At 45.3% G+C, this 12808-nt stretch overlaps 1 protein-coding gene across 1 annotated transcript in view; it reads left to right on the top strand.

The window, feature by feature from the left end:
• Positions 1 to 12808, top strand: part of LOC126249431 (mucin-5AC-like) — a 307175-nt gene that overhangs the window by 108475 nt on the left and 185892 nt on the right. The window contains exon 4 of the mRNA XM_049951084.1: positions 11354 to 12634. Within this exon, the coding sequence (XP_049807041.1) occupies positions 11354 to 12634 (1281 nt within the window). The remainder of the gene's footprint in view (positions 1 to 11353; positions 12635 to 12808) is intronic.

Raw genomic sequence — 12808 nt, forward strand, 5'->3', positions numbered from 1 at the left:
GCTCCTGTACCCTGTAGTAGTAGCGACTCTACACTGGCTGTCACTCGGTGGCCGCCGAGTTGACACCCTTCCATCTCTTCCTTTTCATGACTGTCCTCCAATGGAACGTTCGTGGCCTTTGGTCGCCCAAAGAGGATTTACGGCTGCTTTTATCATCACAGCATCCCCTTCTACTCTGCCTTCAGGAAATGAAATTGTGCCCTCACGACCGCTTTGAGCTTTCACTTTACTTACTGATTCGTTTTGACCTTTCCCGTGAGGTTGGATTTCCGTCTCATGGCAGTGTAATGCTAGTTGTACGGGATGACCTTCATACTCAACCAATCTCCCTGACTACCCATCTTCAAGCTGTTACAGTTCACCTTTCCCTTCCCCGCCTGACTTTCTCCCTCTGTACCATTTATGTACCTGCATCCTTCGATGTCGCCTTGGCAGACTTCCTTCAGCTTTTTGGGCAGCTACCTCCGCCGTTTTTGCTACTCGGTGACTTTAATGCGCATCATCCCCTCTGGGGTTCTCCCAGGACCTGTCAGAGAGGTGCTGTCTTGGCTGACCTTCGTAACCAACTCAACCTCTTCTGCCTTAACACTGGATCATCCACTTCCCTTTCCGACTCCTCACACACCTATTCCGATTTGGACCTATCCTTTTGCACTGCCCAGCTTGCCCATTGTCTTGAGTGGTCTGTTCTTTCTGACATCTATTCCAGCAACCATTTCCCGTGTGCTCTCCGTTCGCTGACTCCTACCGCATCCACATGTACGTCCAAATGGCAGCTTACTGACTGGCAGCTTTACTTCTCCCTGGCAACCTTCCACCCTTTACTCTTTCGCATGAACCAACCTCCGACAGCTCTCTGGGACCAAGATCCATTCCCCAATTTCTGGCCTGACAGTAGCAGAAGATGTTATTTTGGACCCTATTGCTATCTCCAACACTTGGGCCACCATTTTTTGGAAGTTTCGAGCTCTTCGCCTGCCTTCCTCCATCGGAAATGAGCGAAGGAGGCTTGGGTGATACCCTTCTCTTGTCCAAATCATGAGTGGTACAATGCCGTCTTCACTATGAGGGAGCTCGATCATGCTCTCAATTCATCCTGGTCCTCTGCCCCAGGGCTGGATGCCATCCACATTCAGATGTTGCAGCACCTTTCTCTTGCGAACAAGCACCTTCTGCTTAACACATACAACCGCATCTGGACAGAGGGCACATTTCCTGGATGCTGGCATGATGCCACCGTCATACCCATGCCTTAGCCTGGCAAGGACAAAAACCTTTCTTCCGGCTACTGCCCCATCTCTCTCACCAGCTGAATTTGCAAGGTGATGGAATGTATGATTCATGCCCGGCTGGTTTAGTCGCTTGAGTCTCGACATTTACTAACGATTGCACTATGTGGATTTCGAGCGCAGCGTTGTGCAGTTGACCATCTCGTTACTTTGTCCACACGTGTCATGAATGGTTTTCTGCGGAAATCCCAGTCTGTGGCCGTGTTCTTCGATTTGGAGAAGGCCTACAACACCTGCTAGAGAACTGGTACCCTCGTACTCTTTACACATGGGGCTTCCGTGGGCACCTGCCCTGTTTTCTTTGGGCATTTTTACAAGACCGAGTTTTCAAGGTGCATGTGGGTTCTGCCTTGTCAGATGCCTTTATCCAGGAAAATGTTGTGCTTCAGGGTACTGTCCTCAGCGCTGTCCTCTTTGCTATCGCCATTAACCCAATAATGGCCTGTCCCCCACCGGGCATCTCAGGCTCTCTTTTTGTAGACAATTTTGCCATCAATTTCAGTTCTCCACAGACCTGTCTCACTGAGTGGTGTCTTCAGCGCTGCCTTGATCGTCTTTACTCCTGGAGCACCGACAATGGCTTTCACTTTTTCCCTGACAAAACTGTCTGTATGAATTTCTGGTGGTGCAAATGGTTTCTCCCAACATCTCTACATCTTCGGCCTGTAGCCCTTCCGTTCATTGAAACTATGACTTTTCTGGGGCTCATGCTCGATAGGAAACTCTCTTTTACCTCCCATGTGTCTCCCCTGGTGGCCCGCTGTACGCGGTCCCCCAATCTCATGTGTGTCCTCAATGGTACTTCCTGGGGTGCCTATTGAACCACCCTCCTCCGTTTGTACCGGTCCATTGTCCATTCGAAACTCGACTGTGGGTGCTTTGTTTGTCCGTCTGCACGTCCATACCTCTTACGCCATCTCAACGCTATCCCCCATCATGGCATTCATTTGGGCACAGGCGACTTTTACACTATCCCGGTTGAGAGTCTGTATGCTGAACTTCCACTGTCCTACCGCAGTGACTTTCTCCTCAGCTTCGCGATAGTACCTTTGTCTTCACTGATGGCTCTCGGACTGACCATGGGGTCGGACTGTGCCTTCGTCATTGGCACTCGTGTCTTTCGATATCGGAATGGCGAACTCCTCAGTATTTACAGCCAAGCTCTTCGTGTTGTATCAGACCACGGAGTACATCTGGCTACACAGCCTTTCCAATTGTGTCCTCTGCTCAGACTCACTCAGTGCCCTCCAAAGTCATGTGTGTGCTGTACACTGCTCATCCTTAGTGCGGTGGGTCCAGGAAAACTGTCACTGGCTCACTCTTCCTGGAGTCAGTGTCATGTTTCTGTGGGTCCCTGGTCATGTTGGTCTGCCAGGAAATGAGGCTGCTGACACAGCTGTCAAGGCTGCAGTCCTCATACCTCAGCCTACGAGTACCTCTGATGATCTCTGCTGCGTTGCCGTCTGTCAGGAGTGGTGGTCCTTTGGCATCGCCAATGGTCGTCCCTTCACAGGAATAAGCTTCGGCTCATTAAGCCTCTCCCAGCGCCTTGGACGACCTTCTCTCTGCCCTCCTGCTGGCTACGTATTGGGCACTGCCTTTTTAGCCATCGTCATTTGCTAAGTGGCGTTACCGCACCACTTTGATCGCATTGTGCCCAAATTTTACCTGTCTACCACATCCTGCTGGTATGCCCATTTCTTAACAATTTAAGTTCCAGCTGGGGTTTGCCGTCTGATTCATCAACCGTTTTAGCGAATGATGCGCGGTCTGTCTACCGCGTTTTACTTTTTATCCGCCGAGGCAGTATGGCGAAGGCCATTTAATTTTTAGCTTTGGACCTCCATTTTTGCGTGGTGTTGTTTTTAGCCCTTTTTCCATGTACCTGTTTTTAGCTGTCTCCTATTCTGTCCATTGGGACTGACGTATAGTCGTTTAACTCCTCTCTGTGTTTGTGCTCTATAGTTTTGACTTGGGCCCATATGACCCCAGTTGTTTTGCTGTCTTAATTAAATTCAGTAAGGAGGAATGCTGGGAGAACTATGTCTTATCCCTGGTAATGTGTGCCTTTTCGTCCCTGGTGCGGGCCGAGCTCCATATTATTCTGGGCTGCCAAAGACGCACAACAGTACTGGGTCACTTCCTTCAGGATGATCTCTGTACTGATGTGTCAGCTCTTGCTGAACACATTGTGAGCCATTTTGTGAGAGTGCCAGTGTCCTCTTCTTACAAGGCTGCCTTCCAGATGTGTAAGCAGCGAATTGAAGACATCCCCCTCTCCTCTGCCCGTCGGTATGTCAAATTATATAATGTTTAAGTAATTTTTAAGTTGTCCACCTCGACTGTTTTTCACAAGTATTTAGTTTATTGTATCTTTTGTGACTGACATATTTTGGGCTGACAGGCCATTTCCAAGTGCAGTAGGTGTTGATGGGTAGTTATCAAACGGCGGCTCTAGCCAATCTGAAAGCAAGTACATAATGTGCAAGTGTCAGAATTAAAACCCAAAACTTACTGTGTCCAATAATAGACATTTTTATAACTAATTCCACGTTATAGGACACTATATATGCTCAATTTCATTGTTTAACAGCAACACGGTAAGCTTTCTGGTTTTAATTTTGATGCTAGCCCGTTATGTGCCCACTTTCAGATTAGCTATATCTGCAGTTTAACAATAACATGTTGAGACATACTGCACTTGAAAATGGTCTGTATGACCAGAATTGGTCATTTGTGCTACATAAAATAAATTGAATACTTGTGAGATACATCGGAGGTGGAAAATTTCAAAATGTCCTTTAACAAATATACGATTATGATACCCCACATGAAGAATATTATAATTATATAATTAACCATTCACTGACTGGGAATGGCTTCAGTCTCATGCCTCGTCTCATGATATGTGGACACTATATCCTGGCAGTTTTAGGTAGGATGTGTTATGAACTATTGTTGCATAAGATACTGGTGGAGGTTGGGCCTGAACTACCAATGCCAATTACAGCAAACCATTGCGCTGTAGCCACTATCAAATACTTTGTGTACTTCAATTTACTTTGCATTGCAGATTGCTTGTTTTCTTTTCTTATTTTGAAATGAGTAAAGAGACTAATCCTGGTGCATAAAGTGATTCAAATGCGACTCTCACCACAACAAAAGAAATCGGCAATGCCTATAATTGTTATGTCAGTTCTGCTTTCATGGAAGCAATAGGAATGCAGACTTCGGACGGCAGCCCTCCGAGAGGGAGGCTTGGCTTATTCCCCCGGACCGCGCCTTTCCCATCGGGCAATCTAATTCTCGCTTGTTCATGGTCGTGGCCGACTGCCACGATATACTGTCTACATAATACAGCCATGGACCATGATTCCACTCACTGTCAGATGATACATAATCTGACTGTTACTTAATGACTCCTGCCTTCTTGGGCACAAATCTTGAGGTGTGTATTATGTTACTATATTATGTACCGGGCTCTGGTGCAGCCCTGCTTGGACTTTTGTTGCCAGGTTTATGGCTAAGTGGCGCCTCTGACTCTCAGAGACAGGAGGCAGGGCATCACACCAATTGTAAATTTTTAATCTGTTTATTGCAGATTGAATTCAGCTACTGTGTAGCTATCTTCAGTGCAATTATCTTCAAGTTATGATGACTCATCATAAATAAAATTGCACATGGTACCACATTTGCTTCCCCCTTCTGCCCCCTGCAAAAAAAAAAAAAAAAAAAAAAATACATCTGCTCTCGAGTGGGGTTGTGTTTACTTGCACCCCCATCCTCCCCCTCTCCCATTTCTGGCACCCGGACCATGAATTAGGACCAATATACTTCAAAGACACTAAGTCTCAGTTGCCCCCTTGACCTGTCAGTGTCTGCTCTTTTCAGTTCTTTGCTAGTATTAGGGTGCTGCCGTCTTTTACATTGGCGGCCCTAAAGCCAAGGATAGAACGGGTTACGCTTTTACCTCTCTCACTGGTCGGTATGTCATTTTCAAATTTGGTTTCATAACCCCTTTTATTAAGATTTATATAACACTTTCCTTGGGACCCTTTAAGAGTGGGACACCTGATATTACGTGTTGCAGTAATTATGTTGCCTGTCACTATGCCATTTTTAAGTGCCATGGAGATAACCTAGCGAGGTGGCACAATTGTTACCACACTGGACTTGCATTCAGGACGACGATGGTTCAACCTGCGTTCAATCATCCTGATTTAGGTTTTCTGTGATTTCCTTATCAATTCAGCAAAATGCCAGGATGGTTGTTTGAAAGGGCACAGCCCACTTCCTTCCCTAATCCGATGGGGCTGATGACCTCACTGTTTGGCCCCTTCCCCCAAATCAACCAACCAACCACCAGGGAGATAAATGGGTTAAACATTGAAAAATTTACAGTTTTGTCTGATTCCCTTAAATGACTTGAGGGTAACATTTTTATGCATTTCAGGATTACTGTCTGTCCCAGTAGTTAACTGGGTAGCAGGATTACCTCAGTTTATAATTTTTGTTTTTGTTCTGTTATTTTAACTGTTATTGTGAAATTCATCATTCTGCTACTAAGGTTCAGGTGACTCATTCTCTCTCAAATAATAGAAAGACAAGTACATCCCATGCCCCCATTGTCGCAGCCACGCTGTTAGACATCAGTCTTTCACAAAGTGAACACCGCTTTATTCCTTGTAGCTATGACTGTCATATTTTGAACTGTTTGAGGTCTGCTGGCCATATACCTTTTAACTTGCATAGCTAAGAAATCACGGCACATTGTGAATGTTCAGTAATGCTCATGATTAAGGGTTAATATGCATATGCATGTGGGTGTGTATTATCCATGGGTGTGTTTGCAGGTATCTGAAATTGAATCTGTGAATATTGACAGTAACAATTATTTTCTTGTCAAAGAACAATGTCAATCAGATGATGATTTCATTTGCAAGTGTTCAATGTAAACAGTTGCATGATATGACATCTCATATGTGTCATAAAGTTTGTTGAAGACTTTGTCAGCTCATATTTTTTGAAAGTTTGCAAAACCCTTGTTCAGTGATAGTCTTATTCTGTCTTGACTTGTGGCTACAACTACTTTACTGGCCCTTATACACCTTGTATTACCAAAACTCAGTATTTGAAACAAGCTATCCATAGGCCGACAGAAGGAGAATGACGATGCTTATGTAGGTCACATGGAGCAGGATCCACCCGCCTCTGTGCCCTTTATCAGCGAGTTTCTGAAGGCTGCTACTCATCAGCCATCAAGGTGACATCCCTTCATGTTTTTCCTCATCATGACTCTCCTCCAGTGGAACATTTGCAGTCTTCAGTTCAACAAAGAGGATTTATGGCTGCTCTTAGAATTGCAGCGTCCACTTGTTCTCTGCCTTCAGGAAACAAAATTGTGTCCTCACAACCGCTTTGAGCTCTCGCATTTCTTCCTGGTCTGTTTTGACCTTTCCCCCAGAGGTCGGCATTCCATCTCATGGGGTGTCATGCTGCTCATACTGGATGACGTTGATAGTCAACCCATCTCTCTGACTACCCATCTTCAAGCTGTTGCAGTTTGCCTTTACGTTCCTCACCTGACTTTTTCCCTCTGTACCATTTATGTCCCTCCGTCATTCGATGTCACATAGGCAAACTCCCTTCAGCTTATTGGGCAGCTACTTCCCCCAATTTCTGCTACTCAGTGACTTAAATGCGCATCATCCCCTTTGGGTTAGAATCTGTCCAAGTGGTGCCCTCTTGGCTGACATTCTTAACATAACCTCTTCTGCCCTAACACTGGAGCACCCACATTCCTTTCCGACTCCTCGTACACCTATTTCCATTGGGACTTGTCCTTCTGATCTGCCCAGCTTGCCCATCATCTCGAATGGTCCCTTCTCTCTGATGCATACTTGAGTGACCATTTCCCATGTGCTATCCATTTACTGACTCCTACCACACCCAAATGGCAGCTTACTAAGGCTGACTGGAGGCTTTACTCCTCCCTGGCAACCTTTGATGAACAACATTTCCCCAGTGTGATGACAAGGTAGAATATCTTACAAACATTATCCTTGCCACCGCAGAATGTTCCGTTCCTCGCACATCCTTTTTATCACACCGTGTCCTGGTCCCTTGGGGAACTGAGGCATGCTGTGACGCAATTCGCTCGCGGAGATGTGTTCACTGCATTTTTAACCATCATCCTACAATGGCAAACTTCATTCATTATAAAAAGTTGCGTGAACAGTTTTGTCGCGTTCTTCGGGACAGTGAAAAAACTAGCTGAATTTCATTCACTAGTACTTTTAACAGTTCCACTCCCTCTTCCGTCGTGTGGGCCAACTTCTGATGGCACTCTGGGACCAAGATCCATTCCCCAATTTCCGGCCTGACAGTAGCAGATGATGTCATCATGGAGCCTATTGCTATCTCTGACACTTTGGGCTGCCATTTTGCAGAGATTTCGAGCCGCTACCACCCTGCCTTCCTCCATCTGCAAAGAGCAGAGGAGGCTTGCATGATATCCTTCTCTTCTCAGAATTGTGAGTGCTACAATGCTGCCTTTACTACGAGGAAGCTGGATTATGCTCTCACTTCATCCCCATCCTCCACCCCAGGGCAAGACATGTCCACATTCTGATGTTGCAGCACCTTCCTCTTGCAGGAAAGCACTTTCTGCTTCATACGTACGACTGCACCTGGGCAGAGGCACATTTCCCAGACACTGGCATGAAGCTGCTGTCATACCCATATCTAAGCCAAGTAAGGACAAACACCTACCGTGTAGCTACTGCCCCATTTCTCTCAGCAGCTGTGTTTGCAGGGTGATGAAAGGTATGATTCATGCCCAGCTTGTATGGCGGTTCGAGTCTCACAATTTACTAACAACTGCACAGTGTGCATTTCGAGCACGCCGTTCTGCAGTTGACCATCTCATCACTTTGTCCACCCATGTCGTGAATGGCTTTCGGCAGAAATCCCAGATTGTGCCCATGTTTTTTGATTTGGAGAAAGTGTACGACACCTGCTGGAGGATTGGTATCCTCCGTACTCTCTACACATGGGGCTTCCGTGGCCGCCTGCCACGTTTCCTTCAGGAATTTTTAAAAGACCGAATTTTTGAAGTATGTGTGGGTTCTGCCTTGTCATACACCTTTATTCAGGAAAAAGTTGTGCCTCAGGGTTCCATCCAGAGCGTCATCCTCTTTGCTATCGCCATTAACCCAATAATGGCCTGTCTCCCACTGAGCATCTCTGGCTCCCTTTTTGTTCATGATTTTGCCATTTATTGCAGTTCTCCACGGACTTCTCTCCTTGAATGGCGTCTTCAGCAATGTCTCGATTGTCTTTACTCTTAGGGCATAGACAATGGCGTTAGTTTTTCCAGTGACAAAACCATTTGTATGAATTTCTGGCAGTGCAATTGGCTTTGTCCACGGTCTTTACATCTTTGGCCTGTTGCTCTTCCATTTGTTGAAACTACAAAATCCCTAGGGCACATACTCGATAGGAAACTTTCTTGGTCCTCTCATGTGTCTTACCTGGCAGCCCACTGTATGCGGTCCCTAACTGTCCTGTGTGTCCTCTGTGCTACTTCGTGGGGAGCAGAAGGACCACTCTCCTCTGTTTGTACCGATCCCTTGTCCGTTCAAAACTAGACTATGGGTGTTTTGTTTACGCATCTGCATGTCCGTCCCTCTTACGCCGTCTCAATACTACCCACCATCATGTCATCCATTTGGCCACTGGCGCCTTTTACGCTAGCCTGGTTGAGAGTCTTTTTGCAGAAACTCCAAAACTACCACTTTTCTACTGCCGTGACTTTCTCCTCAGCAGATATGCGTGCCGTTTGTCTGCCATGCATGGTCACCCATCCTATGCCCCCTTCTTTTATGACTCGTTGATTGGCATTATGGGGCAGGTCCCTCTTCTCTGTTACCTCCTGGAGTTCGCTTTCAGCACTTTCTCTGGCAGCTAAACTTCATGTTACCTGCAACTTTCCCAGTGGGTGTAAACCCTTCACCACCTTGGCTTTGTGTGGCGGGCCGTGTTCACCTTGGCCTTCATTCACTTCCTAAGGACACTACTCAAGCCTCACTCTATCCCCTTCAGTTCCACAACCTTCTCATGGAACTTCGCAATAGTACCTTTGTATACACTGATGGCTCTTGGACTGACTGTGGTGTTGGGTGTGCCTTCATCATTGGCACTAACGTTTTTCGGTATTGGCTTCTGGAACACTGCTCAGTATTTACAGCTGAGCTCTTTGCTCTGTATCAGGCCACTCAGTACATCCACAGACACAGGCTTTTCAATTGCGTCATGTTCTCCGACTCTGTGTCCAAAGCCTGTTTGTGCTGTACACAGCCTATCCCTTAGTGCAGCGGCTCCAGGAAAGCTGTCACTTGCTCACTCTTGTTGAAGTCATTGTGATGTTTACGTGGGTTCCTGGTTATGTTGGTCTGGCAGGAAACGAGGGCACTGACACTGCTGCCAAGGCTGCAGTCCTTGTACCTCAGCCCGCTGGTTGTTACATTCCATCCGATAATCTCTGTGTTGATGTGTGTCAATAGATGATGTCACTTTGGCATCACCACTGGTCTTCCCTTCATTGGAACAAGCTCCGGGTCATTATGCCTCTCGCAGCGGCTTAGACAACCTCCTCTCGGCCCTCTCACAATGAGTAGATCATTTTAATTAGATTGCGTATTGGGCACTGTCTGTTTAGCCATCGCCATTCATTAAATGGTGCTCTGCCATCGCTTAATATTGTGCTCAACTTTTGACGGTCCACCATTTCCTGACGGAATGACCTTTTTTTAACCACTTAAGTTCTTGTATGTGTTTGTTTTCTGAGTTATCGGCTGTTTTAGGAAACGACGAGCGGGCTGTCGATCACGTTTTACTTTTTATCCATTGTAACTATATGACGAAGGTCATTTAATTTTTAGTTCTGGACCTTCGTTTCTCTATGGCATATTTTATAGACCTTTCTCCATGTCCCCGTTTTCAGCTGTCGTCTATTCCATTGATTGGGATTGAGGTGCAATCTTTCTCAACTCCTCTCTTTGTCTTCTTGTTCTACAGTTTTGACATGGGTGCATATGATGGAGTTGTTTTTGCGCCCTAAAACAAAACAAGCTATGAAATATATTTGAGAATATATTCATCGTTAGCAGCTATTTCTGACGTAAGAGTTGTAAACTTTCTGCTGTCTTGAATTAATGCTTTATAGTGTTTGAATGACAAGATAGATCCTGGAAGTATATATTACACTATGCGTACATTCTGTTTGACCGAAGGGTTATTAATACTATTTTCATTTTGGTATTTCAGTTGCTTCATTCTTATGTGCTCTTTGCTTTAGATAGCCTTTCTGAGCATATTGGCTAACAAGCAAGCGCTGTCCATTTCATTTTCCAGACAACATTTGTTACTTGAAAATGGAAACTACTATATAGTTAAAACACAGTAGTGGCCTGAATTATTTAAGGACTTCGAAGGAAGTTGTTTGATATTTATTTATCTTCTGTCATGAGTTTGTAATAGAATTAATGTTAAAATCACTTCATATAATGACTGGGAGAAATGCTGAAATCATTCCTCACTTTTTACAAATTGTAGATAAGTGTATTTGTGACTGACTAAAATTGCTTCCCTCAGTATTTACAAATAATTTGTATAGTTGAGTGGCTTTCATGGGAAGATGTAAAATAAATTTATATGTTGGTTTTTGGACACACTGGAGAATTTGTTTTTGTGTTAATACCTGTTTCTGACTATTTTTCAGCCATTTTTGAATTTACACTGTGTGTGCAGGTGATGTTTCATTTAATTTTATTTTGAATTGTTACCAGACAAATTAATGGGCAGGACTTAATTTGTTACTGGCTTTTATTGTTTCTACTGCTATAGCAGATTATTTGAATGTTTGTTAGGATATTTTTTGTGCATTACTTCAACTTTTTCTGCTCCCATTGACATTTCACAATTTGTCGAAAATCCTAATATAGTGTAAAATACGGAAATTCAGAAGTTCATGTATTGAATTATTTCATTTCTTTTTCTTTTAGGGTGCTTCAGGTGCCAACAGTAACCTCTCTCGGTCAGTTGCTGCACCAGTCCCCGTGTCGACGCAACATTTTGTCCTCACTCCAATTTCACATTCGCCACACGCACTTCCGGCAAATATTTCTGTTAGTTGCCCTACATCTCAGACTGTTGTCTCCACTTCACAGTCCCAAAGTTTTATTTGTACACCAGTTAAGAGTTCGAGCAGTTCTTCGGGAATTGCAGTTGTAGCTTCCAGCATAGCTTTTGGGCGTTCAGAAGCTGTTATCAGTTCTTCCAATATATCCTTTAGTGACTCTTCCAACAACTTGTGCCTGGAAACTTCTGGTATTCAGATTGGGAGTTCCAGAATGCCATCTGGGCCATCCGGTGCCCCTGTTGGACCTCCAGCACTCGCTCAAGCGGTTTCTGCAAGTTCAAATGTTTCCGGATCCTCTAGCATAGCGACAGTACTTAATAATTCGAACATTCCTGTCGGATCTAGTGGTGTTTCCAATATACTTGTCGGTCCACCCGGTACAGTCTTTACTTCGGCAAATTTATCACTCTCACAAATGACTGTACCTCAAAGCACTACTGCGTCTCCGAGTTCACCGTTCTCCATTCCTACGAGGTCACCGCACGCACCCCCTACTCCATCTCCGAGCCCACTTCCGAGGAGATCACCTGCACCTCAGCACCCTCCGTCACCTGCTCCTTCTCCGTATCATGTGCAGCTGCAGTCTCCTCAAAACAGTGCTGCCACAGCGACAGCTGGTTTTGTCCTATCTGCAACTGCCCCGCAGGCAAATTTGGTGAAAGACATTATCACCAGTTTACCTCTACTACAGCCACCATCCTTGAAGACTCTACAGGGCTCTAACATTAATGCTCCACTGACAGCTGGTAACTACAGTGTAGGGAATTCTGTAAAAGAGGGTTTCAGGAGTGTGCACCAGCAAACTTCAACTGTCGTTTTACCCCAGAGATTGTCTGCGGCTACTGGCAACAGTTTGCAGTCCCCGCAAAATGCGAGTTCTCCACCGTCTGTCCAATCATTTGTCAATCTCCAGACACCGCAGCCTGTTCTGATATCCCAGTCTGCGAGCCTGCAGGCTTGCCCGGGCAGCCAGGTGTTGACCCACGGTGCCAAGAACAGCAGTCCTGTCGGTCCAGCCACTAGTGGCAGTGGGCCTCTTACACCAGCTGGGGCTCTCACTCCAGCACCATCTCCGTCTCCCCAGCATCGCACTGTGCACAGCCCGGTTATTAGATCGACAACACCAACTCCTGTTATACATCAGGTGAGTCGTGGCTTTGATTTGACAATTTTTTTAATAGTGGTGTATTTCTCTGTTTCACTTCCCCCGTACTTTTGCGATGGCAGTACAGAAAAAGATCATATTATAAATAAATAAGATGACATGTTTCTACCAAAGATTGTGTTGAAAGAATATGGAGAACTTATGACTATGTAG

Source organism: Schistocerca nitens, chromosome 3 (genome assembly GCF_023898315.1).
Source record: "Schistocerca nitens isolate TAMUIC-IGC-003100 chromosome 3, iqSchNite1.1, whole genome shotgun sequence".
Classification (NCBI taxonomy): Eukaryota; Metazoa; Arthropoda; class Insecta; order Orthoptera; family Acrididae; genus Schistocerca; species Schistocerca nitens.